At 57.3% G+C, this 23,888-nt stretch overlaps 1 protein-coding gene across 3 annotated transcripts; it reads right to left on the minus strand.

Annotated features, from left to right (window-relative positions):
* Positions 1 to 89: 89 nt before the first annotated feature.
* On the minus strand, positions 90 to 23,651 carry PALM (paralemmin). 3 transcript variants are annotated; one of them, XM_033135332.1, is made up of 9 exons: positions 23,372 to 23,651; positions 13,474 to 13,525; positions 13,006 to 13,086; positions 12,701 to 12,831; positions 10,607 to 10,733; positions 9,286 to 9,307; positions 8,043 to 8,102; positions 5,486 to 5,617; positions 90 to 2,094 (listed from the first exon to the last, which is right to left on the minus strand). In XM_033135332.1, exons 1-9 carry the CDS (start codon positions 23,374 to 23,376, stop codon positions 1,562 to 1,564), a joined length of 1,143 nt encoding a protein of 380 aa, XP_032991223.1. In that variant the 5' UTR covers positions 23,377 to 23,651; the 3' UTR covers positions 90 to 1,561. The 3 variants fall into 3 exon arrangements, with proteins under 3 accessions (XP_032991223.1, XP_032991225.1, XP_032991224.1); XM_033135334.1 differs by lacking the exon at positions 5,486 to 5,617; XM_033135333.1 differs by lacking the exon at positions 13,474 to 13,525 and having other exon boundaries at positions 8,043 to 8,105; positions 23,372 to 23,636.
* Between the last annotated feature and the right edge of the window lie 237 nt (positions 23,652 to 23,888).

Here is a 23,888-nt window from a genome sequence, read left to right on the forward strand (position 1 = left end):
TGGTCTTCAATCCTGGGCGGGGCCCCACCCCCTGGCCGGCCACACCCTCCCACCCAGGGAAATCCAAGAACTGCAGGACCCGGGGCTGTTCACACGGTTTATTCGCTTCTCTGGGAAAGTCAAGAACACAGGGCCTGTCACACATCAAAAGCAGAAGGGCAGCAAGGGCACTTCAGCGGAGGCTCGCAGCTCGAGGACTCAGTGACTGGAGGGAAGGGGTCCACACCGCTGCCCGGGTCCACTTCAGAGAGGACCTCTTCTCCCACCACCAAGGGGCAGAGCTGAGATGGGCCTGGGCCCCGGAGGCAGCCCCTGCGCCCCGCCCCCCCGTGCTGAGGTGGGGGCAGTCTGGGCCTAGTCACCAGGTGGGGGGCCTGGTGGTCCCACAGCTCGCACAGGAGAGGGTCTGTGTGGGCATGAATGCGCCTGCGACCTGGGAGACATGTGTGCACATCCCAGAAGGGAAGCCCTTCACCCTTCCAGGGAGAGGGAGGATAGGCTCCCATGGGGCTGGGAGGCCAGTGAGGGTCTCCCGCTGCAACTCAGGAAAGCTCCCTGCTCCAGCCTGCCCCCTCAGCAGCCCAGGAGAGCTGGCAGTGGGCCCAACCGATCTCCGGGGTTTGAAGTGTGTGGGAGGGTGCAGAAACAGGACCCTGGTCCAAGCTGGTTGGAGGAGATGCAGGGGCAGCCCCCCCAGAATCACCACATTAGCACCAGGAAGGAGGGCCCAGTGGGTGTGGGAGCTCAGGGTGAGAAGAGGTTTGCATGGCCCCACCTCATGCAGGGGCAGCTTGAAGACCCTCCCTGCGCTGTCCAGAAGACAGTGCAGTGGTCACGGAACCCTCCTGGCTGGGGTCATGCCCCCCGGGGCTCCCTCTTCCCAGGCTCCATCATCCACTGACAGCGCCCACAGAGAGCATAGAGGTGGGGGCACATCAGGCTGGGGGTGCCCCCAGGGGCCTATTCTCCACTCCAAGACCTAGAGCCAGGTCTCTGTCTGAGGCTACCCAATGAGGCACAGCCTCACCCCAACTGCCTGAGATCCGGCTGCCAGAGCCTTGGCTGGGGAACCCCACTTCCAGGGGCTGAGCAGGGACAGAGTAGGCCCCCAGGACCCCTCGGCTCCTCAGGCCCTCTATGGCAGGACGTCCCCTTGGGGACCTCATTGGAGGTCGCGGGAAGGCACAGGCAGGAGGCCCAAAGGTGGCGGGCTGGCCTGGGGCTGGACAGAGGCCCCGGGTTCCATCAGCCAGGACCACTGTGGGGAGAGCCTATCTGTGGAGCTGCCGGGACATGGCAGGTGGGCCTCCTCTTGGGAAAAGTGGGACTGTCCATGTCTCTCTCCTACCAGGTGCATGGCTCAGTGGTTTAGGGTATGGTGGGGTGGTGACGGGTGGGGGACCCCTGTCCCTCTCTTTCCAGTGAAAGAAAACTCAGAAGGAAGATGTGACAACACAGCGTGTCCTAGGGCCCGTGATTGTGGGTGGAGGGAGGGCAGGCGCTGCTGGGCTGCGGGTGTCTGTGGCATGAAGGGCGGGGCCTGGGACTGGGGGCAGGCGTATCACATGACCGAGCAACATTTACAGCGCTGCTTCTTCATGTCGAGGTCCTGGGTGTCGCTGGCGGGAGCCTCAGGCCCCACCTGGTTCTCTTCCCTGGAGCCCGAAGTGGCAGGGGGCTCAGCCGCGCTGCCGTTGGGCGGGGCATCCGCCTTCGGCTCAGCTGCGTCCTCGATGACCACCAGCTCTGCGGTGATGGTGTCCTGTAGCCCCAGCACCTTCTGGGTCTCGGCCTCGTCCTCCACATTCTGGTAGCCCATGAAGATCATGGTGACCGGGGGCTCCTGGCCAGGATGGACGCCCGGCGGGCCTGACGTGGCCTCACCTGGCTGCGCCTGCACCCCGGTGATCTCCCGCCGGGAGGGCGTGGTGGTCCGCACGGCCTCCTCGGACAACCCCCGGGTCTCCGCTGCCCTGGCCACGGGCCCTGCCTCGCTCAGCGTGATCTCGTCCGCTTTGTGGATGAGTTCGTCCACCTCGGAGGAGCTCAGGGGCTGGATCCCATTCACCGCAGTGCCGTCCACAGCGTGGACCACTGGTGGGGGGAGAGAAAGAGTGAGACGGTGGAGCACTGGTAGGGGGAAGAGAATGAGGCCAGAGGGAAGGCCTGACAGGTCTGCAAGCGACCCTACAGGCTAAAGAGAAAATCATAAATTAAATGAGACGGACAATGTAAGCTCTGTATTGGGATCTGTGGACACAGCCAAACTGGAGCACAGAGGAAAACTTATGGGCACAAAAGCACTTGTTACAAAGCCAGACTGGAATTCAATGAATTGGGATGTTATTGTCTTGCAGTTTGAAGCATCTGAACGTTGCAAATTAGCTGTGTTTTTTGTTTTTCCCCCCTTTGAAAAGAGGGTGAAAACAAAGTTGAGAGAAGGACGTAATTAGCCCTAGGTCACATGGCTGGCTGGGGCAGGCCAGGCCTGTTTCCCTGACCTGAGGAGTTGCAGGCATCCTGATTTCTCCCTTCCTCAGGGTTTATGTGATTCATCCTGAATTAAATTTAATTCATTTGCCCATTCTTTCTTGTTTTCTTGTAAATGCCCCAAAGGCTACAACTTATCCTCTGAGTTCAGCTTTAGCTGCAGCCCATGGATTAGATTACCATGTTCTCTTCCAAGTGTAAATATCTTATCATTTCTATCTTGATTGATTGCTTCTCTTAGCCAAGATTTATTTAGAGGATGTTTTAAATTCTGGGGAGTGAGGGACTGGTCTGAGAACACAGAGCATAAGATATAAAGGTTGCAACGGTCCTTATAACCACCTCTGTAGCTCAGGACATGGCCACTTTCTGAAAGTGCTCTACCTGTGTCTGACAAGAATGTTCATTCTCCATGGGTCAGAGTTTATACGTGCAATCAGTCTTTTTCCCCCCACCCCCCTGAAATCAGTCTTGTTAAATGCATTTTCCAAATCTCTCCAACTTTTTTGCTCTGTCACTTTCTGAGCTGTGTCGCAGTCTTGAAGGACAGGATTTCAGCACTGGGCAGAGTCCTGGCCAATGTGTGATGCTAGTCCCAGATCACAGCCTGAAACTCCGAGAAGCACAGCTGCCTGGCTGTTCAGGGAGAAGGGAGGGACGCACGGGGGCCCAAGGACTCGCCTCCACCTGGGCCAAGGGTCAGGGTTCCATTTCCTGACTTCTGGCCAGAAGGAAAGTGCTCTCAACTTTCAGTTTCCAAATCCCCAGGGAAGGGTGTCCATGCTTCAAGGCCTTGCAGTGACGTTGGGCTGGAGGCCCAGAGGATGGGTGTGCCTGGGTGACACAGAGTCAAGCCGAGTATTTCCCACTGGCCACTGCCCCAAGATCGGAATCTGAGTCCTTGGCCGCCATGGAAACAGATCACCTTCCCATTGCTAAGCAACCAGAGTCCAGTCTGACGGGTCCTGACTCCCAGGGGCTGGGCCAGGCTGATGAGAGTGGCCACAGGGAGGACCTTCTGTGAGCACAGGAATCTCATTTGCCCCTCATCCCCGTGCAGTCATTTTTGCTAAGGAGACAAGGCAGCTGGGACTTGCCCAGGACCACGCAGCTGGTGAGAGCTGGAGTTGGGACCCCACCTGGGTCTGTGCCCCAAACCACAGCAGAGGTGGGCTGTGACAGGACCCCATATAACATTCTGGACATCCCAGAGGCCCAGACAACAGCTAAGAACATGAGGCTTTGGGAATCAAAACCACAGTGAGATGTCACTTCACACCCAATAGGATGGCTATAATAATAATAAAAAAGTGAACAGTAACAAGTGTTGTCAAGGATGTGGAGAAATTGGAACCCTCATGCACTGCTGGTGGGAAAGTAACATCGTTCAGCCACTGCAAAAAATGCCCCGCAGCTCCTCAGAAGGTTAAACCCAGAGTCCCCATATGACTCAGCAATTCCACTTCCAGCTATCTGCCCAAGAGAAGTGAAAACATGCCCACACAAACTTATAAAACCAGAAGGTGAGAACAACCTAAATGTCCATCAACAGATGGTTGGATAAACACAATGTAGCCATCCAAACAATGGAATATTATTCAGCCATAAAATATGAACATGCATGGACCTGAACACACGGTGCTCAGTAAGAGAAGCCAGATACACAAGGCCACACAATGTGTGATTCCATTTATGTGAACTGTCCAGAACTGGCACCTCCAGAGACAAGAAGTGGGTTAGTGGTTTCCATGGTGGGGAGGGGGACTGACAGGTTTCTATTTGGGAATGAAAACGTTCTGGAATTAGATAGTGAATGGTGTACCACGTGGTGAACATACCCCAACTCACTGAATTGTGCGCTGGACACTCCATGCACAATTTTCCTCACAAGAGCAGTGTCTTTGGACTCACTAATGGACTCCAGAGCTGAGCTATATTCATCTAAGATTTGACTCAGGAGATTGGTTCTGTGAACTCCATTCCATGAAGAGAGCAAATGTTTGCCTTGGTTTTGACTGTACCTTTTTAATATCTTCTTAAAACATATTTTGTTCACTAACATGGGTTTGTTTTCTTTTACTAGCATCACAGTAAACATTGCCTAGACTTTCCCCCTCCCCAGCATCCTTTATGTATATCCTACAAGTGATGCCAAAAATGAACAAAAGTTTAAATGCCAAGATGTTTATGAAACTGCTCTGTAAATACTGATAAATTGCACAGTTTAAATAAGTTTCCTTACTAAAAAAGAGTGAATGTGATAGTATCTGAAATATATTGAGAGAGAGATGTGTTTTTGCCCCAGGATCCCCTGCTCCTCCCTGTTCCAGGCTCCCTTGTAGGTGCCTCCCACAGCCTGTTCCCCTCCCAGCCTGCAGAAGGAACCCTAAAAACCAAACCAGATCTCAATGTCATGCTCCTGCTTACCACTCCCAAGCCTTCTCCCTTCCCCTTCCTCCACTCTGCACCAGCCCCCTCAGGCTTCTCTTGGCTCCTCCAGCCCAGCAAACTCCATCCCACCTCAGGGCCTTTGCACATGCTGTGGCCTCTGCCATGTGCACTATTCCCCCATGGCCTGCTATACATCCAATTGTCTCCTACTCACTTCCCCCGAGGAGCCCTCCTAGCCCTGTTCCCATCCTGCTAGACTCACTCATGGCCCCATCTACTCTCTGGGATTTCGTAGCCTCTACCACAGCAGTAATTATTCCATGAGTTATTTGTGAGCTGGGGACTAAAGAGCTGGGCTTGCTGGTGGGGCAGTCCTAACGGGGATTCAATTTCCAGAGCCCAGCCCGGCATCTGGCACTCAAGCAGCCTTCAAGGCAGGTCCCTGGAGTGCAGGAAGGCCGGGGCTGCGGGTCAAGCTCTAAGCAACAATGGGCTGAGGGCGATGAGCCCCTGGCCCTGAACAGCAACGCTGTGAATTCGGATGGGGGTCAGGCTCTGGCTCAGGCTGTGAGAGGGGCGTCGGGGTGGGGTGAGGGTTGCGTACCTTTGGTCTCGTCCTCGTAGACTTTGACGCCCTGAGGGAGCGGCTCCCGAGGGAGCACGGTCGTGCTGGACAGCACCCGCGTCTCCCCGGTCACCTTGTCCTTCTCCACTGTGATCTCGACCGAGTACATGGCTGGCACGAGAGGCACGGGTTACACCGCGGCCGCCGCCCAGGTGCCCCCCTCCGGGCTGCAGCCAAGCCAGGGAGAGGAGCCGGGCGCAGAACCAAGCAGCGGGGACGTCCCAGGTGCGTCCCTCCCCAGCTCAACCTCCTTCCGTGGCCCCCCAGTGCCCTGGCAGCAGATCTGGACGCCTCTGCTCCACCCTAGGCCCTTCCTTGCCTTTCCCACCCGGTCTGGAAAACCTCGAACTGTCCCATTTGCTCAGAGGAGCTAGTGTGCAGAAAGGGCTGCCTTGCCCGCGGTCACAGCCACAACTGGAACTTGGGTGAGCAGGCCAGGCAGTCCTGGACCCCCGCGGTAACTATTCTTCATGCCTCTTTTCAGTTGCCCACCGAACTTGTCCTCATCTACTTCTCTGTGAAGAACGGACCACTCACTCCCTCTTGAAATAAGTGAATGTCCTTATCATTAGGGCCACCACAACTGGATACCCAGCATCTCACCCCCGCTCTGTAGAAATCATTACCACAAAACCACAGGCACCTCACCCTGAATTCCAGTATCACACTGCCTCCTCTACCCTCCCCTTTGGGCCCCACAGAAGCCTCCAAATCACCACGCCCAACAGCCCCTCGTAATCTGCGCCCTACACCTGCCGCTTCTGAGTCTTCCTAACCCAGTCAGGGCAGCTCCGTTCTCCCTCCTCTCTCTCTTCCACCCCCTGCTTTGTCCTTCTGCAAATTCTGTGGGTTCCACCATCTGAACATCCGGAACCCACGCGCTTCTCAACCCTTCTGCAGCCCACGGTCTATTCTCCCCACAGCCACCAGAGAGAGCCCATGAACACCTGAGTCCGGTTTGGTCCCCAAACCCCAGAGCCTACCCTCCCCGAAGCCACCAGAGGGCGCCAAGGAGCACCGAGTCGGCAAGTCCCTGTTCTGCCCCACCGCCCTCCATGGCTCCCACGTCCCTCGTGGTAAAAGTCCAAGTCCTCCCGTGTGCACGACCTGCCCTGTCACCTCCTTGCCCTCACCACCGCTCTCTCTCCCTGTCACTCATTTTGCTCCAACCAACACAGGCCTCCGCGTGTTTCCTCCAACACTCCAGCCGGGGTCCAGTCTCAGGGCCTTTGCAAATGCTGTGCCCTCTGCCTGGACCTCCTTTCCCCCAGATGTCTGCATACCTTGCTCCCTCACCTCCTTTGGGTCCTTGCCTAAATGTCACCTTCTAACTTTGCTCTCCCCTGAGTCCTCTGATTAAAATTGTCCCCTTTTCAGCTCCACATGCTCTGCCTTTTTCCATAAGTTAATTGTATGGGCTGTCACCCCCATCAGAATATCAGCCCCCCTATCCCCCAAGTTGTGTCCCTCATGCCTGGCACACAGCAGGGGCTCAAGAAGCACTTGTTGAAAGAATGAATGTTATTTAACCCCACTTTCCTGTACAGCCTAACACCCCTCCCTCCAGATACACAGTTGGGCGGGTCGTGCACTCCACAAGGTTGCTGGCTGAGGAGACAAGTGGGGGCACCTGGCCTCGGTGCTGGCAGGAGCTGGGCTAACTGGCACAGAAGCCCTGAAGGCATCCGCCTCTCTGGGAAATGCTACCCTCTGCCTCCTGCTCCCTGGGGCAAAACTCACCTGGACCATGCAGGTGACCCTGGGCCTCCCCTGAAGCCCTCTCCTTTCCCGGGTGTCATCACATCCTGGCCACCCTGACCCTCAGAGGGTCTTCACCTCCCAACTCGCTCCAATAACAGCAGCAGCAGCAGCAGCAGCAGCAAGAAGGCTCTGCCATCCGTTATGACTCATCTTCACTTGGGCTCACTTCTGTGCCAGCCCCAGATGTGAGGTCATTGCAATCCCACCCCTCCTGCAGGTGGAGACTGAGGTGCCAGTTGTCAGGGGTCACAGCAGGACTTTGAACCCGACCTTGTAAACACTCAGCACTAACCCTGTCTCTCCCTGCTTCCTAGAAGCACAGAAATGATGGAGGTCCATCTTGGTCACCTCCAGGGACAGGGCCCTCACTCCCTCTCCTGGGACACCTGAGGATGGTGGATGAGGGGGATTTGCAGCAGGTGTGTGCGGGCATGTTCGAGCGTGTGCGCCACCCCTAATGGGCCCCAGGAGCGAGGGGTATGGTTAAGGAGATGGAAGCCATGAGGAAGTGATGGGTTAGAGCAGCCATGCGAGGGGGCCCGTCTTCTCGGGGAAGCCAGGCCGGTGTGTGACCAAGGTATCAAAGCAGAGGGGTGCCCAGGCCCAACCCCAGGTTTGGAGCCATGGCCTCGGTCCAGCCACCACCCCATAACCACAGCCCCTATTGAGGGTGCATACGCATCTGACTTCGCTCTGGTCCCTCCAGGACCCCAGGGCCAACACTTGGTCTAGGACAGTGGCTGGACACGGGAGCCAAGGTTGGGGGCTGACCCACCTGCCTTCATCATGGTGGAGCCTTCGACCATCGTCATGGGGGTGTTGGGGACATGCTTCTCTGCTAGGTGGGCAAAGAGTGGAGAGAGAGAGATGAGGGTCAAAGGAGAGAAGACTATGCAGCCCCCCAGACACCCCTAAACACCCAGACACCCCCCCCCAGACACCCAGACACCCTCCAGACACCTGGACACCCACAGACACCTGAACATCCCCAGACATCCAGACACACCCCCAAACAACTGGACACCCCCAGACACCTGGACACTTGCCCATACATCCGGACAACCCCCCAGACACTTAGACAACCCCACCAGGCACCCAGACACCCCACAGACACACCTACCCAGATACCTGGCCCCTCCCCTAGTGTACGCATGCACCCGGACCCCTCCACATGCCCAAAGCCACCCAAACACACAAGGAATCCCTCCCCCACAAAACACATCAGCTCACAGTCCATTTCCTGTCCCTCAGCCCAAGTGACTTTCACAAAATCCCTGAGAGGCCTGCGTGGATTTTTTTTTTTAATTATAAATTTTTAATTCCACAGTAAGATAAGGAGACACTCTCCTTATGAATAATTAACACACAAGAAATCAGGCCAAAGACACTTCTGGCCACCACCTCCAATCCTGGCTGATGGCTCTCCTCCCACACTTTAGATATGGAAGTGGACAAGTTTAATATATGTTTTAAAAATAGAACTTACATTAAATAATTTTAATATACTTAATGTATTTAATAAACTATTATATTTGTAGATAAACACATATATTTAAATGTTCTATACACATGCGAAATATTTGCAAATATGTATATTATACCTGTAATAATTGGGAGGGGGCATAAAGTGGGTCCCAGAGCTCAAAGTTTAGGTTGTTTTCTGGTCTGTTTCCTGGACCCTTGCCCTTTTAAATGGCACCTGATCCCCAGGAGGATGGGGACCTTGTTCTCCCCAGCAGCCCTCTGAATTCTCGCCCCGACAGATCTTATTTTACCGATGTGAAAACCGAGGCCACACCTCACCTGCCTAGGAGCTCAGAGCAAGTGGATGTGGGACATATCGGGTCAGCCAAGCCCAGGCATCCCCCGCGTGGATAGGACTGACCCAGAGCCTCAGCTTGGGGCTAAGACCTCATCAGACATGCCCCTGTGAAGCAAGGCATGCACCCCCGCCCGCCATCCCTGTTCTGGCCACCAGAGGGCGCCGAGGCCCCAACCGTCCCTTCCAGGAGCCATACCTTTGGGCGTGCCCACGGGAGTCTGAAAGAAAGAAAGGAGAGGGGTCAGGGGTGCCAGCGCCCCCTCTCACTGACCAGGTTCCCACCCGTGGGTGAAGGAGCCTGGGGAGGGCCTGTCTCAGCCATGACCTCATCTCAGGTGCATCTCCTCCTAGATCCATTCCCTGTCCCCACAGCCTGTGATAGCCAGATGTCCCTGCCCTGCTCAGAAGCATCCGTGGCCCCCGAGTGCCCCAGAATCCTCCTTGACGATGCCCGGGGTCCTGTGTCAGTAGCTCCCTGCCCACCAGCCTCTCCTCCCTACCCCCATCTCTGGTCAGCTTTCCTGGCCTCCTCACTGCTCCTGGAGCACATTCCTGTCCAGGGCCTTTGTGTGGCCCCTCCACCTAGAAGGCTCTTTCTTGGGTTTCTGCTCGGCTGGCTCCCCACTTAGATCCCTGACCACGCAATCCAAAGGCCATCCCCCCATCACGTGGTGGTCCGTCAAGTTACCTCGCCAGCCAGTGTGTGTCTCCCCGGAGGCGATCGGCCCGGCCCACGCCAGCACATGGTCTGTGCTCGTCAGCCTCACTGAAAGCCCCCTCATCTCATGTCTATGCCTGCAGAACTCCTCCTCAACCTTCAAAACCCACCTCCTCGGGGAAGCCTGCCCAGCCCTCTCATGCATCAGATGGCTCCTTGGGTATCTGGGGTGGGATAACGAGGATGGGTAGGAGGAGAGGAGGAGTGTCCCACAGGCCCCTTGAGTCCTGAACTCAACAAAGGTGGTTGGGAGACTCCTGGTTTTGCATGGACGTACTGTGGTGACCGTGAGCTCAGGAGCCAGCGTTCCAGTCTGGTTTTAACAAAACCTGGTATAGACATCAAGCCCTAGAATAAACAGCTAAGCCAATAAAGACACCTCATTGTGTGGCTTTGAGCCCATCTCTCAACCTCTCTGGGCCTCAGTTTTTGTCTTCAATCAAATGGGGACAGTTCCCTCCTGAGGGGCTCTCACGAGCTGGTAGCTGGAACCTGTTCGGCACGGGTCAGGCACGCGTAAGTGCTCCATACAGTAACGACGACGATGACGAGTGGGTGGCATTCATGGAAAGCTCCCTTTGTGTCGGGTCTTGTGTAAGGTGCTTCTCATCCGTGGATCCATTTAACACTTAAGACATCCCCAGCACGTAGGTGCTCTTACCAGTGGGGAAACTGAGGCCCAGAGAGGCAAAGCCACATGTCCCAGGTCATATGGCTGGGAAGTAGCAGGCCAGGATTTGAATGCAAGGGGTGCTAAAATCTGGCCACAGCAGGGGTGGGGGCCCGGGTACCTCCTTACCTGACGAGAATTCAGTACCATCTCTGCCTTCTGGGCCTCCTTGGCCGGGCTCGGGGTTGCCATGTTCTCCTTGTTGGTGGCTGGGGACACGTCTGCCTTCTCTAGCACCTCAATTTCCTTCTCCAGCCTGAGGGAGGGGGGAGTCCAAGGTGGCAGCCCTCAGCAGGCCCTTCCGTGAGCCCGGCACTTTCTGTATGTACAAGGACCCCTTGACTTTGATGTTTCCTAATACCCTGTGAGATATTCTTATTACTTGCCCTCACTTTGGGGAAACTGAGGCCCAGCATGAAGAATGCACACAGCCAGCAACCCGAACCCAGGCTGCTCTGTCTACCCATCCCTTCACGGCCCGTGCTATTGCTGACTTCATTTGCTTCCAACTGCTTCTCCTTTTTTCCACTCAAATACATTTATTTTTACAGGAAGCTTATCTCTCCAGGAAAGCTGGAAAAACCATGTCACTTTCCAAGTATCCGAAGATAACAGTACACCTAAACCCCATGGAACAAAGCCAGTGCATTGAATCCTGCCCCACGGCCAGATGGCTCAGTTGGTTAGAGCAGCGAGCTCTGAACAACAGGTTTGCCGGTTCGATTCCCACATGGGCCAGGGGGCTGTTCCCTCCACAACTAGACTGAAGACAATGAGCTGCCGCTGGGCTGCCAGTGGGGCAACTGAATGGCTCAGTTGTTTAGAGCGTGAGCTCTCAACAACAAGGTTGCCAGTTAAATTCCCACTCGGGATGGTGGGCTGTGCCCCCTGCAACTAAGAATGAAAATGGCGACTGGACTTGGAGCTGAGCTGCACCCTCCACAACTAGATTGAAGGACGATGACTTGGAGCTGATGGGTCCTGGAGAAACACACTGTTCCCCAATATTCCCCAAGAAAAAAAAATTTTAAAAAAATTCCTGCCCCAGCCATCACCTGCCTGAGGGACAGACAGGGTGAGTCTGCAGCCCCTCAACACAGTGAGCCCAAGTCAGCAGGCTAGACATAGCTAGAGTCAATCTGGAGGGCTTCCTGGAGGAGGTATCCAGGCAGGGGTCACTGAGTAAGGAAATGACGGTGAACCACCAAGAAGTGGGTTACCCTGAGAGGGAGAAAGCCAACACCCCCCAAAGCAGTCAGTATGTGTCAAACTCACAGTAGGGTTCAAGCCAGCTCCCCACCCCCAGGGCTGCACCCAGAGGGTGGTAAGTAAAGGAGCCACTTTACCCAGCCCCCAGTGGCCGGTAATTCCCTCAGGCTTTTCCACCTACCCAGCAGCATGTGCTCCTCCACCCGGCCACCCAACCTCTCCACACAGGCCCATCTCAGCCTCCAGCTTGTTTGTTGGAATTAAGATGCAGAGGTCCTTTCTGCTCGTTCACAGGTGGGGAAACTGAAGCCTGGAGATGGAAATCCCAGCAGACCCCTCACTTCCTTCCAAACCAAACACATCAGGGCAGGATCCGAGGTGCCCACGGCAGGGCAAGCCTCAGGGCTATGGCCCGGTGTGCTTTGGGACTGGGGCAGGCCACATGCCTCTCAGGCTGCTGCTTGGCCAAGTGCACATTCGGAATTTTGACCGTCACTTCCCTCTGCCCTGACCCTGCTGCCCTGGAGCTGAGCCTGGGCCTCCCGCCTACCCGGAAGCTCCAGGCCTTTTGTCCCAGTCCTGGGGGGATGGTCACTTTCCCCAGCCCACCCCCCCCCCTTCCTGCAGGCCCAGCTGCTGATGCCTCTGTGGTCACCATTAGAATGGAGCCGGGAAGCGCTCGCCAGCTGGGCTGGCGCCAGGCAGCCCCTAGGGAGGTGGCTGCTGGCAACTTCCATCCTTAGGCACTCAGGAATTCGCCCTAACCCCACATCCCTCATGCACCTGCTTTGCTGGGGTGTCAGGAGAAGGGAGGGGTCGTGCAGAGCAGCATGTGGCCCGACAGCCTATGTTGCCTCCCTTAGTCACCTGGACTCTGGTCACATGCCTGCGCGTCTCCATTAAAGCAGTGAGGTTTGACTCAGTTCCCCCATCCCCCATTGGGGGTCCTCAGGGCCTACTGCTTGGGCCATCCCACCTCAGACTGTGTGCAGGTCCCAGCGGTCCCCCACTCACCTGGAGATGGACTCCTCCAGGACCCGGGCCTTCTGCTCATCCTCTTGCATCTGTCTTCTCATGTCCTCATCCCCCTCTGACGTGGAGGACGGCGTCCCCTCCAGCAGCCAGCGTTCCCGCAATGCCTTGGACTGGGGGCAACAGGGGTTGGGGGCAAAGTTAGGGTCAGGGTCTGGGTTAGGGTCGAGGTCAGGATCACCTCAGCCTTCCTGCTCCCCCTGACCCCCGTGTCTGGCAAGACTCAGGGTCCCTGGGCACTGCCACCGCCCCGCCCCCTACAAGGCTAGGCTCTGCCCATTTGGTACCTTCAGGTGCTGCAGCTGCCGTCGGTCATCCTCTAGCTGCCGCCGCTTGCTGTCCATCTCCGCCTGCCTCTTCCGCTTCTCCTGACCAAACAGACCAGACTGGCTCAGGACTGGGCAGGGGGCTACGGAGACCCCACCAAACCCACCCAGGGCTCTACCTACACAGACCCTGCTTTTACTGTAAAAGGCACTCACTTGGCTCACTGGCTCCCCACCTGCCTCCCCAGCCCATTCCCCCAGCCTTGGCATAAGGGCAGGATTCTACTATACACCAGCCTCAGTTTTACCACCTGCATAGGGGGTCTAAGAGTCCACATTCGAAGGACTGAGGGGTTCTCTATGTTTTCATTTGTGGAAAAGTGCCAGCAGGCACTTCTGAGTCGCAGGGCCTCAGGATGAGTGTGGGGAGCCCCTGAGACCCCAGGTCCTCCCACTGGCCACACCGTGTGAGGGGCAGGAAGAACTCACTGCAATGGCCTGTAGCCGCTCCTGCTGGGATGTGGTCTCTGTCACCAGGACCCTAAGGGGGGTGGGGACAGACAGGGTCAAGCAGGGAGGGAGTCCACCCCACCCCTGCTTTCAGCAGATCTGGTTTGAATGCCCGCCCTGCGTCTTCCGGGTGGGTGACCGAGTTTCTGTTCTGTACAGTGGGACCCTTCTCTGCCCCCCTCAGAGGCAGCACCTTCCTCTCCATCCACCCTTCTTACCTCATTAATTCTCCCCGCAAACCCTACTGCCCCCCCCTCAGGGCAGGACCAAGGGAAGGGTGAGGCTCTGTCTAGGGACTCAGGAAAGGTTTGGGGAGGAGAGGACTTTGAGACTGGGCTGTGAAGGGCACATGGGGGTTCAATGGCCTCTAAAGGCTAAAGGGTGTTCTCGGATGAGCTGTATAACCTCCTTGCCCAGCCTAGGAGGCTGATCAGGACAGCCTCCTCGTGGCCCTCCTATCCACCAGGCATTCTCCAGCCCTGGGGGTTGGGGGGGCAGGTCTTGGGCTCTGCCCCAAATCGTGAATGATCCTATAACCCTTCTGGAAGGCCTGGACAGGAGACTCAGTTTCCTGGGGGCACAGTGGGGGGTCTGAGCATCGGGAGCTCCCTCTCTACGGCTCAACTCCCCCTTCCCAACTCCCCCCCCAAGCCTCTTATCTTTACAGGGTCTGAAATTACAGACTGTTCTTTGGTTCTGCTGCCACCCCAACACCCCTTGACCTTGTATCAGAGCCTGGAGCCACCCCGTGGCCTCCAAAGACCCTCCACCGCTCTGGGCCTCAATGTCCCCATCTGTACAGTTGGAGCAGACACCCCAGCTCTAAACCCTTCTGTTATGTCCCCCTCCCCCCGTGTGAAACAGAAGTCCAAAGTCACAGTGTGTGAGTCCACCCCCAGCAGAGCCCCCGCCCCCGCCTCCCCTCCAAGGGCCACTCCCCGGGATCTATCCTGGGCCCCGCACCCCATCAGCCCGCCCCACTCAGGTTCAGTTTCCTGGCCTCACTGAGACCTCTGAAGTCATCTGGCTCCCACGCCCCAGCCAGGTGACCCCACCCAGATCTTCCCTTCCTAGAAGGTGGCACCTGCCAGCTCTGTGCCTCCTCAGGGCCCAACAGTGCCAGCTGCACCCTCTGTGGCTTCCTTCTCTCCTGCCTTGGGAGGCCACGTTCGGCTGGGTGGAGAAAGGCTTGACCCACCTACCCAGCTCACGGCCCTTCATGAAGGGCCAGATCAGCTAGGCCCTGGGTCTGCCGAGCGCGCTGTGTGATGCAGGCAGGGTGCCACCCCTGTGCTCCCTGCACAGGCCCATCCCCCACTTCTTGCAAACCACCTATTTCCCATCCCAGCCCTGGCCTCTACCATTACCTGCCACCTCCCTGGCCCCTGACAGCCCCCTGTCCACCCCACAACCAGAGGGAACACCTCAAAACGAGAATCAGACCCTGTCACTCTCCTGCTCTAAAGTCTCCCCAGCTCACATTGCCCCTTGAGAGAAACCCTGAGGTCCGCCTAACCCCCACTCACCTCTCTGCCTGTGCCCCCTCTGTTCTCCATCTCCCTCACTCTTTTCCAGACATCAGGACTTCCTGGCTGTGCCTCGACTGCACCAAGCTCATTCCTACCTCAGGGCCTTTGCACTTGCTGTTCCCTCTACCCAGTATGCTCTTGCCATGGCTGAAAACTGAAGCCCAGAGAGGGCAAGTTACTTGCCCAAAGTCACACAGCTAGTTAGTCGCAGAGCCGGATTCAAACCACAACTGCCCAGCTCCAGACCACACACAGGTCTTCCCTTTTCCCAGCTCTAAGTAGGCCTCCAAAGACCCATCCACCCAGGAAGGAGGCAGAGCTAGTGAAGGGGGCATATAGTAGCTTAGAGCTCAGTGCACGCAGGGCCCCACTGGGCAGAGGGACTGGCCGCCTAATGCCGGGTGTCCAGCGTGGCGGTCAGGTGGCCATTCACGCCAGACACAGGGACACAGGGACGGCAGTGAGGCCAGCTCCCCAGGCTGCAGACAAGGCCGGCAGTGTCCTCGCTTGGGCGGCCTGCCCCTGCTGGCCGAAGCAGGGCAGGGGGAAGGTCAGGCGAACCCAAGAAGAGAATTTCCATCCTTCCCATTCTCGTCTCTGTCACAGCCCAAGAGGCTCAGGCTGTGCACCCCGCTCAAGGCCCCTTCTCAGGCCCGGGGGCGCCGGAGCCGCCCTGCCCCGCCCAGGGCGCCGCCGCCTCGGGTGATGGATGGTGGTGCCCGGGGGAGGCGGTTGTCCTGGCAACTGCGCCGTTCCCATGGTAACGCGGAGGCCCAGCACGCGGGGGTGGGGCCGGCGCCACGCAACTCCCGCCCCCAGCCCGGCTCTGGGGGGCTCAGGGGCTTCCCGCCCTGGGCTTGAGGGGCTGCCTAGAGAGGGTGGGAGGCAGAGGGGTAAATGGGTCTACCCCGCCCCGGCTGTTGGGGTGGGGGTTCCCTTCTGGGTTTAGGGGCGCCCGTCCAGGGAGGAGCTTCTACCCGGGAGGGGTCTGGACCCGCTCCTGGCGTGAGGTAGGTCAAGCCAAGATAATGCTCAGCATCGTAAATCCGAAAAATAAAACAAAATAGGACCACAGAACCCTCGTGAAACACCGACAAATAAGAACAACTTCCTCGGCGCACCCCACCTTCCAGGCGGGTCTCAGCCCCACTTTACAGGAAGGGAAACTGAGGCTGGGGTGGAGGCAGCCTGTAAACGGCATTTGCTACGCGTCCATCCTGACAGTCCTGCGAGGCGGGGCAGGGGCGGGGTGGGGAGGATTACACTCGTTTTCTCTGTGGATGAACAATCTGCTAAATGGTGACGTTAGCGCTTGCGCCCAGACAGGCGGGCTCAGCAAACGGAGCACAGGGTCTCCCTGAGGTCTAGCAGGAAGAGGGATGGTTCAGACACTCACGAGGGCTCTGTGAGGGAAGCAGAGGCCAGATTACAAAAGATCTTACGCGCTGGGCAGAGAAGCTCAATTTTGGCCAAAAAAAAAACGGCAGGAGGAAGATTTAGAGTAGCGTGGCAGCTGCCCCCATTGGCTGTGTGACCCCGGGGGAATCACTGGCGTCTCTGAACCTCCAATGGCTCCATTGTGCAATGGGCTACAGCTCGCAGCTATTGGAGGGACATACCCTCCTCCCAGACGCCCACCCTCAGGGCTCGCTGGCTCCTCCTCCTCCCCCCCCCCCCCTCCGCTCCACTGCCCCCTGTCGTTGCGCGATTATTTTTAAGGCGCCTGGAGCAAATTCTGGGTTGGAGCCGCGATGTGGGCGGCCCAGGACAAGGCGAGGGCGTCGGCTCCCAGCGAGTGAGATAATCCCGGCTCCAGGAGATGAGCTAATGAGGCCCAAACCCAACGAGACCAGCAGAGGCCTCAGCTTTGTGGGGCGTTTATTTTGTAAAGGCCCAGAGAGGTTACACAACCGGCCCAAGGTCACCCAGCGGGCAGGACAGGCGGAGCAAGAGGCCGGTGAGGGGATCGTCCTTCCAGAGCCCATTCCCCAGCAGCTCCAGCCAGAAGGAGGGGGGTCCTGGTTCAGGCAGGCTCAGAGCCCAGCGCTGGAACATTCCTGTGCTAATTGAAAGGAAACAGCTGACAACGACCTTGGCAATGGGGGTGGGGGTGGGGCTGGAAAAGGGAGGTGGCAGAGTCACGAGGGGCTGGGAGGTGGTGGTGAGAGGGGGAGCCTGGCCGCTCAATGGGCCCCTTCCCCCACTGGGCAGGAGATGTAGTGGGGGGAAGTCCCCATTCCACCCTCTGGTTCCCAGCTCCCTGTTGGGCCTTTGTCTCCCCAGAACCTTCCTGGGTCCGAACCCCCTCTGACAGCTGCACCACCCTGAGTAAATCTCAGCCTCTCAGTCACCATTTAAGCCCTCCTCTGTTTGCTCCTTGCCCTTCACCAGCTTCTTCTCGCCTTCCCCTTTCCCGTCTCCACCTCCAAGCACAGCTTATGTATAGCCCCCTCTTCCAGGAAACTTTCCCGGGTCTCCTGTCCTCATCAGGTGACCCCCCAGGACCACTACTGTCACTGCTGAGGTGAACAGCCCATGAGGCACGAGCTTACTAGAAGGTTGAAGGCAGAGAGACATCACCCCCATAGTGGAGACTGAGGTCAGAGCCGGCCACAGACCCAGAGGAGCAAACCTGTTGCCTATTAACCTGGGCTCGGGAGGGGGAGGAGATGGACCCTGCCCTGGGCCCTCGAAACAGGAAAGGCAGTGGAACATGGATGGAGGCACTGAAGGCAAAGGCATTCCCTGAGGCGGGATGCAAGGCAAATCCAGCTGAGAGACCAGCCCTAAAGACCCATGGTTCCTGGCCAGCCCTCACTCTGTTCACACTCGGACATCCCAGGCCAGTCCCCGCCCCACAGCCTTTGCACTGGCTGAGTCCCCGGCTCTTCCTCCACCCACAGGCCACAGTAATTCCCTCAAGCCTTTCCTCAGACATCACCTCCTCCTTTAGGCCTCCTCTGACTTCCCTAATTCAGTTTCACCCCCAAATACCCCCGCCAGCTCTCATCACCATGCAACACCCTGGACCTTTACTTATTTTGTTTCTTTATTTCCCCACAAGGACAGTAAACTGTCTCTTTTTGTCCCTGCCATGTCTCCACACCCAGGACACAGCAGGAACGCAGTAAATGCTGAGATTTTTGGACTGGACCAGCAAGTCAATTAGGGTCTTTCCATTTTCACAGGAGGCCCCCACCTAAAGGTGCCCTTCCCTCATCATATTCCTGTCACCCGCATGGACCGACCACGTGGTCTATGACCATTTCCTTTTTTGTTTTTAAAGAAACTCTGTCACATTTATCTAAAACAGGACCTGGGCTCCCCACATCTAACAGAGAACAAGGGACAAGCTCTAACTGCCTTGGAAGTGACTTTACAAACTAATATATAAAACAACCCAAATATTCATCAATGATGAATAAACACAACATGGACCATCCACACACGGGAGTGTCACTCGGCCGTGAAAAGGAGGGAGGCGCTGACACTCGCCACAGCGTGGATGGACCTGAACACACGGGGCTCATGAGAGAAGCCGGACACACAAGGCCACACAGTGTGGGATTCCATGTATGTGAAATGTCCAGAACAGGCATGTCCACACACAGGACGTGGGTTCACGGTTGTCAGGGGCTGGGGCGGGGAATAGGGGGAGGAACTGCTGAAGAGGATGAGGTTTCTTTTGGACGTGATGGAATGTTCTGGAATTTGACAGAAGTGATGGTTGTACAACTCTGTAAATTACCGAAAACCACTGAGCTGTTTAAGTGGGTGGATTGTGTAGTGTATGAGTGGTATCTCCACACAATCCACTGGTAAAAATAAATATATACATTATATGTAGCAGAAATGCTGACCTTCTCACCAAGAGCCAGGTCGGGGCCAGGGCTGGGGTCCCGCCCACCCTGTGGTGCATCGTAAGATCTTGCAGGCCCTGCCCTGAGACTCCGTGATCAAAAGATTGAGATACAAACAGACCAGGGAATCACCTGCCCATCATGTGGCCTTCAAGGCCCCCCGTTGATGCCCCCCCACACTCCCAGCCTGGCCCTGTCCATGAAGCGACTCCACCCAATCTGCCCTCTCTCTGGTGCTTACCTAGTGTGCCCACCACAAGTTCTGGGCTCCCCCCTCCCGATTTCCAGCCTGATCCAGACTGTCCCTGTGATGGGCTCTGACAGTCCCTGAACTCCTGCTTGAAAGCCTTAGGCAGGAGACAGACAGCCCAGCCTGATTTCATACTCCTCAGACAGGAAGACCTCCACTCAGCCATCCTACACTGCACAGGGATCCTTTGGCAGCATGGCCAGGCTCCCCTAGCCTCCCTGGCATACAGAGACTGGGCTGCTTTTCTAACCAGGCTGGCCTGGCCCTGTGGGCAGCTCTGACACCACAAAATATGAAGTTGGATCTATGCCCAACCAAATGTTGGGCCCTGGTCCCCTGGCTCAGTATTTCTCCCTGAGCTGCCCCCACAACCCCTGTCCAGGCTCAGCCCTGACTTGCTCCTCCCTGAGCTGCCCCGCCCCAGCTACCAGAGCCCCTTTCTGGTGCCTGACATCAGCCCTCGCTCCTTCCCTGCTCAGACGCTATCGATGGCTCCCCATGGCCCCAAGCTGGGGACTCCAGGCCTAGCAGGATCTAGCACGAAGAACACAAACCAAAGCACTCCCTTCTCCCAACACTTTCCCCCCTCTGGGCCTTTATGCAAGCCAGTCTTTCCACCAGGTACTCCGGTCTGCCTGCCTGGATAAATGCTTAAATATCTTTCACAGAAAAGGTCCATGAAGGAATGGATCAGGAAACCCTCCCCGACACTTCAAAGAAGGCCCGCTATGGGCTCCTGCAGGTCCCTCTGGTCCTGCAGGGGGCTAGGATGGTCAGCAGGGAGCGTTTCTTAAATGATCAGATGAGAAGCTTCCTGGAGCAAGGATGGACGTAAACAGGGTCCCAGACTTGGAAAAAGGTGATGTGATTTTTTTTCCCCTGAACATTAACCCATTTCCCATCATGAAAATCTTAAGACCCTTGAGGGTGGGCCTCATATGGGGTTATGGGTGGTGCTTACAGGGTCCAAGACCATGCAGCACCCACCCCTCTTCTAACTGAACCCCACCCAGGAAGGGTCTGGGTGGGCTCATGTCTCCAATCACCAGATGTGAAAAGTTGAGTCCTAGAGAAGGCAAATGACTTGCCCGAAGACTCATAAGGAGTCAGGACACCTCCTTTCCATGCCCCACTCCGGAATCAGCACTCACAGAAGAAGTCTCTAGGAGGAAGGCGCAGGGTCAGATGGCCCCAGGGACCCAGGCCACAGCCAAGGCCACCAACTAGGCTGAAAAGTTGGTGCCAGGATACTGAGGAACCCCGCAGACTACAGCCTCTGGGACACAGGAAGGCACAAAGACCCCTCCCCATGTCCAACTCCTGCCCTGGCAGCTAAGAGGGCCACCCAGAAATCCCAGTCCCACCCCTTTCCAGCTGTGTGGTTTCAGGCATATCATATCACCTCTCTGTGCCTCAGTTTCCCCAGGGCTGCTGTAAGGATCCAGTGAATTCACACAAAGCACTCAGAATAGGACGTGGGTATAGAGCAAGTGCTCACTAAATGATTGCTAAGTAAACAAATAACACTGGCACTTCACCACCATCCCATGTCCCTGCCATCACCTCCAGTGTTATCTTCAATGTTCCTTCCCCTTTACCTCACTCACTGTTTAAATCAAATGCTTGTTTTAGAAGGAAACGTTTCCTTGTTACCAAGCCTGAGAAAACCAGAAGCCATTGCCACAAACATCAGAGTAAAAACATTGAAAAAAAATAGATACAATGAAAATAAAAGCTTGTTATTCAATTATCACTAGATACTGTTGCTTTTTTAACTGGCTGTGCCTCTCATTAAAAAGGGAGATGAGCAAGTGTAAAAGATAAAGACCCAGTTAGCAACCAATGGAGACTTTCTCCTTGAAGATGTCCAGGCCTAAGGGGGGAAGGATCCTGTCCCAGCTTCCCTCTCCTGCTCCAGTCCAGGGCGCACTGCACTCACCCAGGAGAGCACTTGGACATCTGACAATGGCTGCTCCAAGCTAAAATATCCTTACTTTACCAGCCAGATCCTGAGGCGCCCAGAGGAGCAGCACCTCCCGGGGGCCAAACAACAAATCCTCCGCAGGGCAAGCCTGGCACCCAGCTCTTGAGCCCCACCCCCCAGGAGTGTCTCCACCTTCTGCCACCCCCACCCTTGTCCCACCTTTGCAGCATCAGCCTCATGGCCTTGGTGATTAGTTACTTGCTAGTTTTTGATAATTCCTTAACTTTGTAAACTAATGAAAATGAGTTTAATCCTTAAATTGATAAAATTTTCTCAGATTCTCAAATATATTTTAAAAGAAACTTTCGGGCACCACCATAAGCTGCAACCATTTCCCGTGACTCTGGTGACAGAATCCTTGGAAACGGGCTGAGGTGAGTGATGCATTCTAGTGGCTGTTGCCTCTGTGCCTGGAACCTGCCTGTTCTGCCCTCTTGGAAAAGGATGAGGGGCAAGGGGCAGGTGTTCCAGTAGGGTCAGCACCAGATGGAGCTTTTCCCCACCATCGTCAACCCAAGCACTGGGGATAGGCTTTCTCTCATGGCTATTGAGGCCAAGTAACACCAAGTCCCATTCCACCTCTGTACCCAGAAAAGCCAGTGATCCACCTAACAGGGAGACATAGCGCCACATCTGACCCATAATCCATAAGGCACAGGGCAGGGCACCCTACTTGTGCTGTGTGACCCTGGAGCAGTGCTGGCCCTCCCTGGGCCTCAGTCTCCACCCTGAGAAAGGGATGGTGGGAAAGGAAACAGTGGGGTCCAACCACAATATCTCCCCATTCCTCTACTCTAGGTGGGCGTTTTCCTTGCTTTTCACCCCTCATCCCCTGAGGCAGCCCCCCACCCATGGCCACACCCTGCCCAGGGCCTGCTGTCATGAGGCCCAGGGACTCCCCTTGGGCCCAGGGAGCAGAGCAGATAAACAAGTGGGGGATCATAGTGCAGACAAGTCCAGGCTCGGGCTCCCCTGAGCCCCTGGCTGGGCTCCCAGGGCGGGTGGGGAGCAGCCAGGCCTTTGTCTGGGTTTTCAAAAGCAGAGGACACTGGGTGTCGCCTTCCCAGGGCGGGTGGGAGGCGGGGGCTCCCACCCAGCTGAGGGTGTGGTGGGTCACGGGTGAACCCCTGGAGGGAAGTTGTCTGCTCAGAAAACACACCCAGTGGGAAGTGCAGGGAGAGCAGGACTGGCCAGACCTTTATGTTCAGGCCTCTGGTCGGGTGGGGACCTACCTGGCCCAGAGCAGGGCAGCTGTGGCCCCCTGCACACAGTGGGCTCACTGCCAGTCCCCAGACACCTACTTCCCACTCCCCGCCCTTGCAAACACACCCCACAACCTCCCAGCACCCACCTGTGGTAGTGGGGGTGTGGGGGGCCACCCTGACACCACGAAGAATGACCCTGTGTCTGAAATGACCACGCACACTCACTCATCCCCTGTAAAAAACCTTCGGCTACCCAGCAGCTCCTCAGAAATCTGACACAGACCCAGACCACCCACTCCATTCGAACCAGGTGCCAGCGGTCCCTTGGCTACAGCATTTGGGGCCCCATCTTGGGGATACGGTCCCGGGAGGGAATCAGCCCCAAGCTCCCCTGTTGGAAAGCACCTGGACCTCCGGTCTCACACATCCCAGACCGGAAGCCAGGACAGAAACCCCCTCCCTCCAGCGGCAAGTCGGGACATCTGGCGGCTGGACTGGCCTTAGCAAGGGCTCCCTACAACACTCCAGACCCTTGAGGAGGGCAGCCAGACGGAGGGAGGACTGGCCGGTGCGTGAGTCTAGGGAGCAGACAGCAGCGAGGTCAGGCTGGCGGAGGGGGGGGGGCTCAGCTCAAGGCCTGGCCGGTGCAGTGGGAGGGGTCGCTCCATCACTCCAGGGCGCCCGCTACGGAGCCCACAGGTGGCGGAGGGCCGGGGCTAGCCCACGGGGCGCGGGCAGAGCACGGGCGGGGCGCGGGCGGAGACACCGACCTCCCCCTCCCAGTGTCCTGGGCTGCCCCCAGCCGCTGCTGCCCGAGTTCCTACGAGGCCGTGGGCCGCTGGGGTCGGGTCGGGGTGAGGCCTCAGAGCGGATGTGGCCCAGCCCTGGTCCCGCCCGAGCTGAGCTGGGGGTCCCGGAAGCCCCTCGCCACCTCCCTCTCCACTCGGGGCCGTGACACCCTGGGTAGGGGGATGTAGTGGGGGCCTCGCCCCTCCCTCGGGTCCCCAACCCTCCGAGTCCCCGGCCCTGGCTGGAGCGCGCCTACTCACTCCATTTCCCCGCTGAGGTCCGGGTGGGTCCGTGATGCTGGGCGGGGGATGGCGCGGGCGGGGGTGCTGGGGATCCGCGGGCTAAGGCCTGGGGGCCTGGGCAGCGCGGCGCGGGGGCGACGGCACCCGCCCTGGCATTGCTCCGCGCGCGGCTGTTTATTGTCCGGGCGGCGGGCGCGGGGAGTGGGCTGGGCGCGCACGTCGCCGCCGCTGCCACAGCGTTTCTCTGTCGTTCTCCTCCCCGCCCGGTCCCCTCCCACCTCCCGGCGCCGCGGTCCGCGCTGCGCCTCCTGCCGGCCGCTGGGGCTGCCGCAGCGCCCCCATCCCAGCGCGCGGACCTGGCCGGAAACTCCCCGGAGCGGTGTCCAATCCCTCGCCCCGAGTCATTCATCACATCTCCGAGAGGGGCTGATGCTGGCGGCCAGGCGGGTCCGCGCTCTGGCTTGGGACCTAGCGGTGACTGCGACAAAATCCCGTCTCTTCCCAGGTCCTGGTCCACAGGGGGGAGCGGGTGGGG

This window comes from Rhinolophus ferrumequinum, chromosome 18, assembly GCF_004115265.2.
Source record: "Rhinolophus ferrumequinum isolate MPI-CBG mRhiFer1 chromosome 18, mRhiFer1_v1.p, whole genome shotgun sequence".
NCBI classification, from domain to species: Eukaryota; Metazoa; Chordata; class Mammalia; order Chiroptera; family Rhinolophidae; genus Rhinolophus; species Rhinolophus ferrumequinum.

What these genes read in the sequence shown, in the direction of transcription:
- PALM (XM_033135332.1), bottom strand. An exon ending in GGCAGCTGCAGCACCTGAAG is followed by an intron (nt 12,832 to 13,005) that starts GTACCAAATGGG and finishes TGTTGCCCCCAG; the next exon opens with TCCAAGGCATTGCGGGAACG. An exon ending in CTGGAGGAGTCCATCTCCAG is followed by an intron (nt 10,734 to 12,700) that starts GTGAGTGGGGGA and finishes CCCCTCCCTCAG; the next exon opens with GCTGGAGAAGGAAATTGAGG.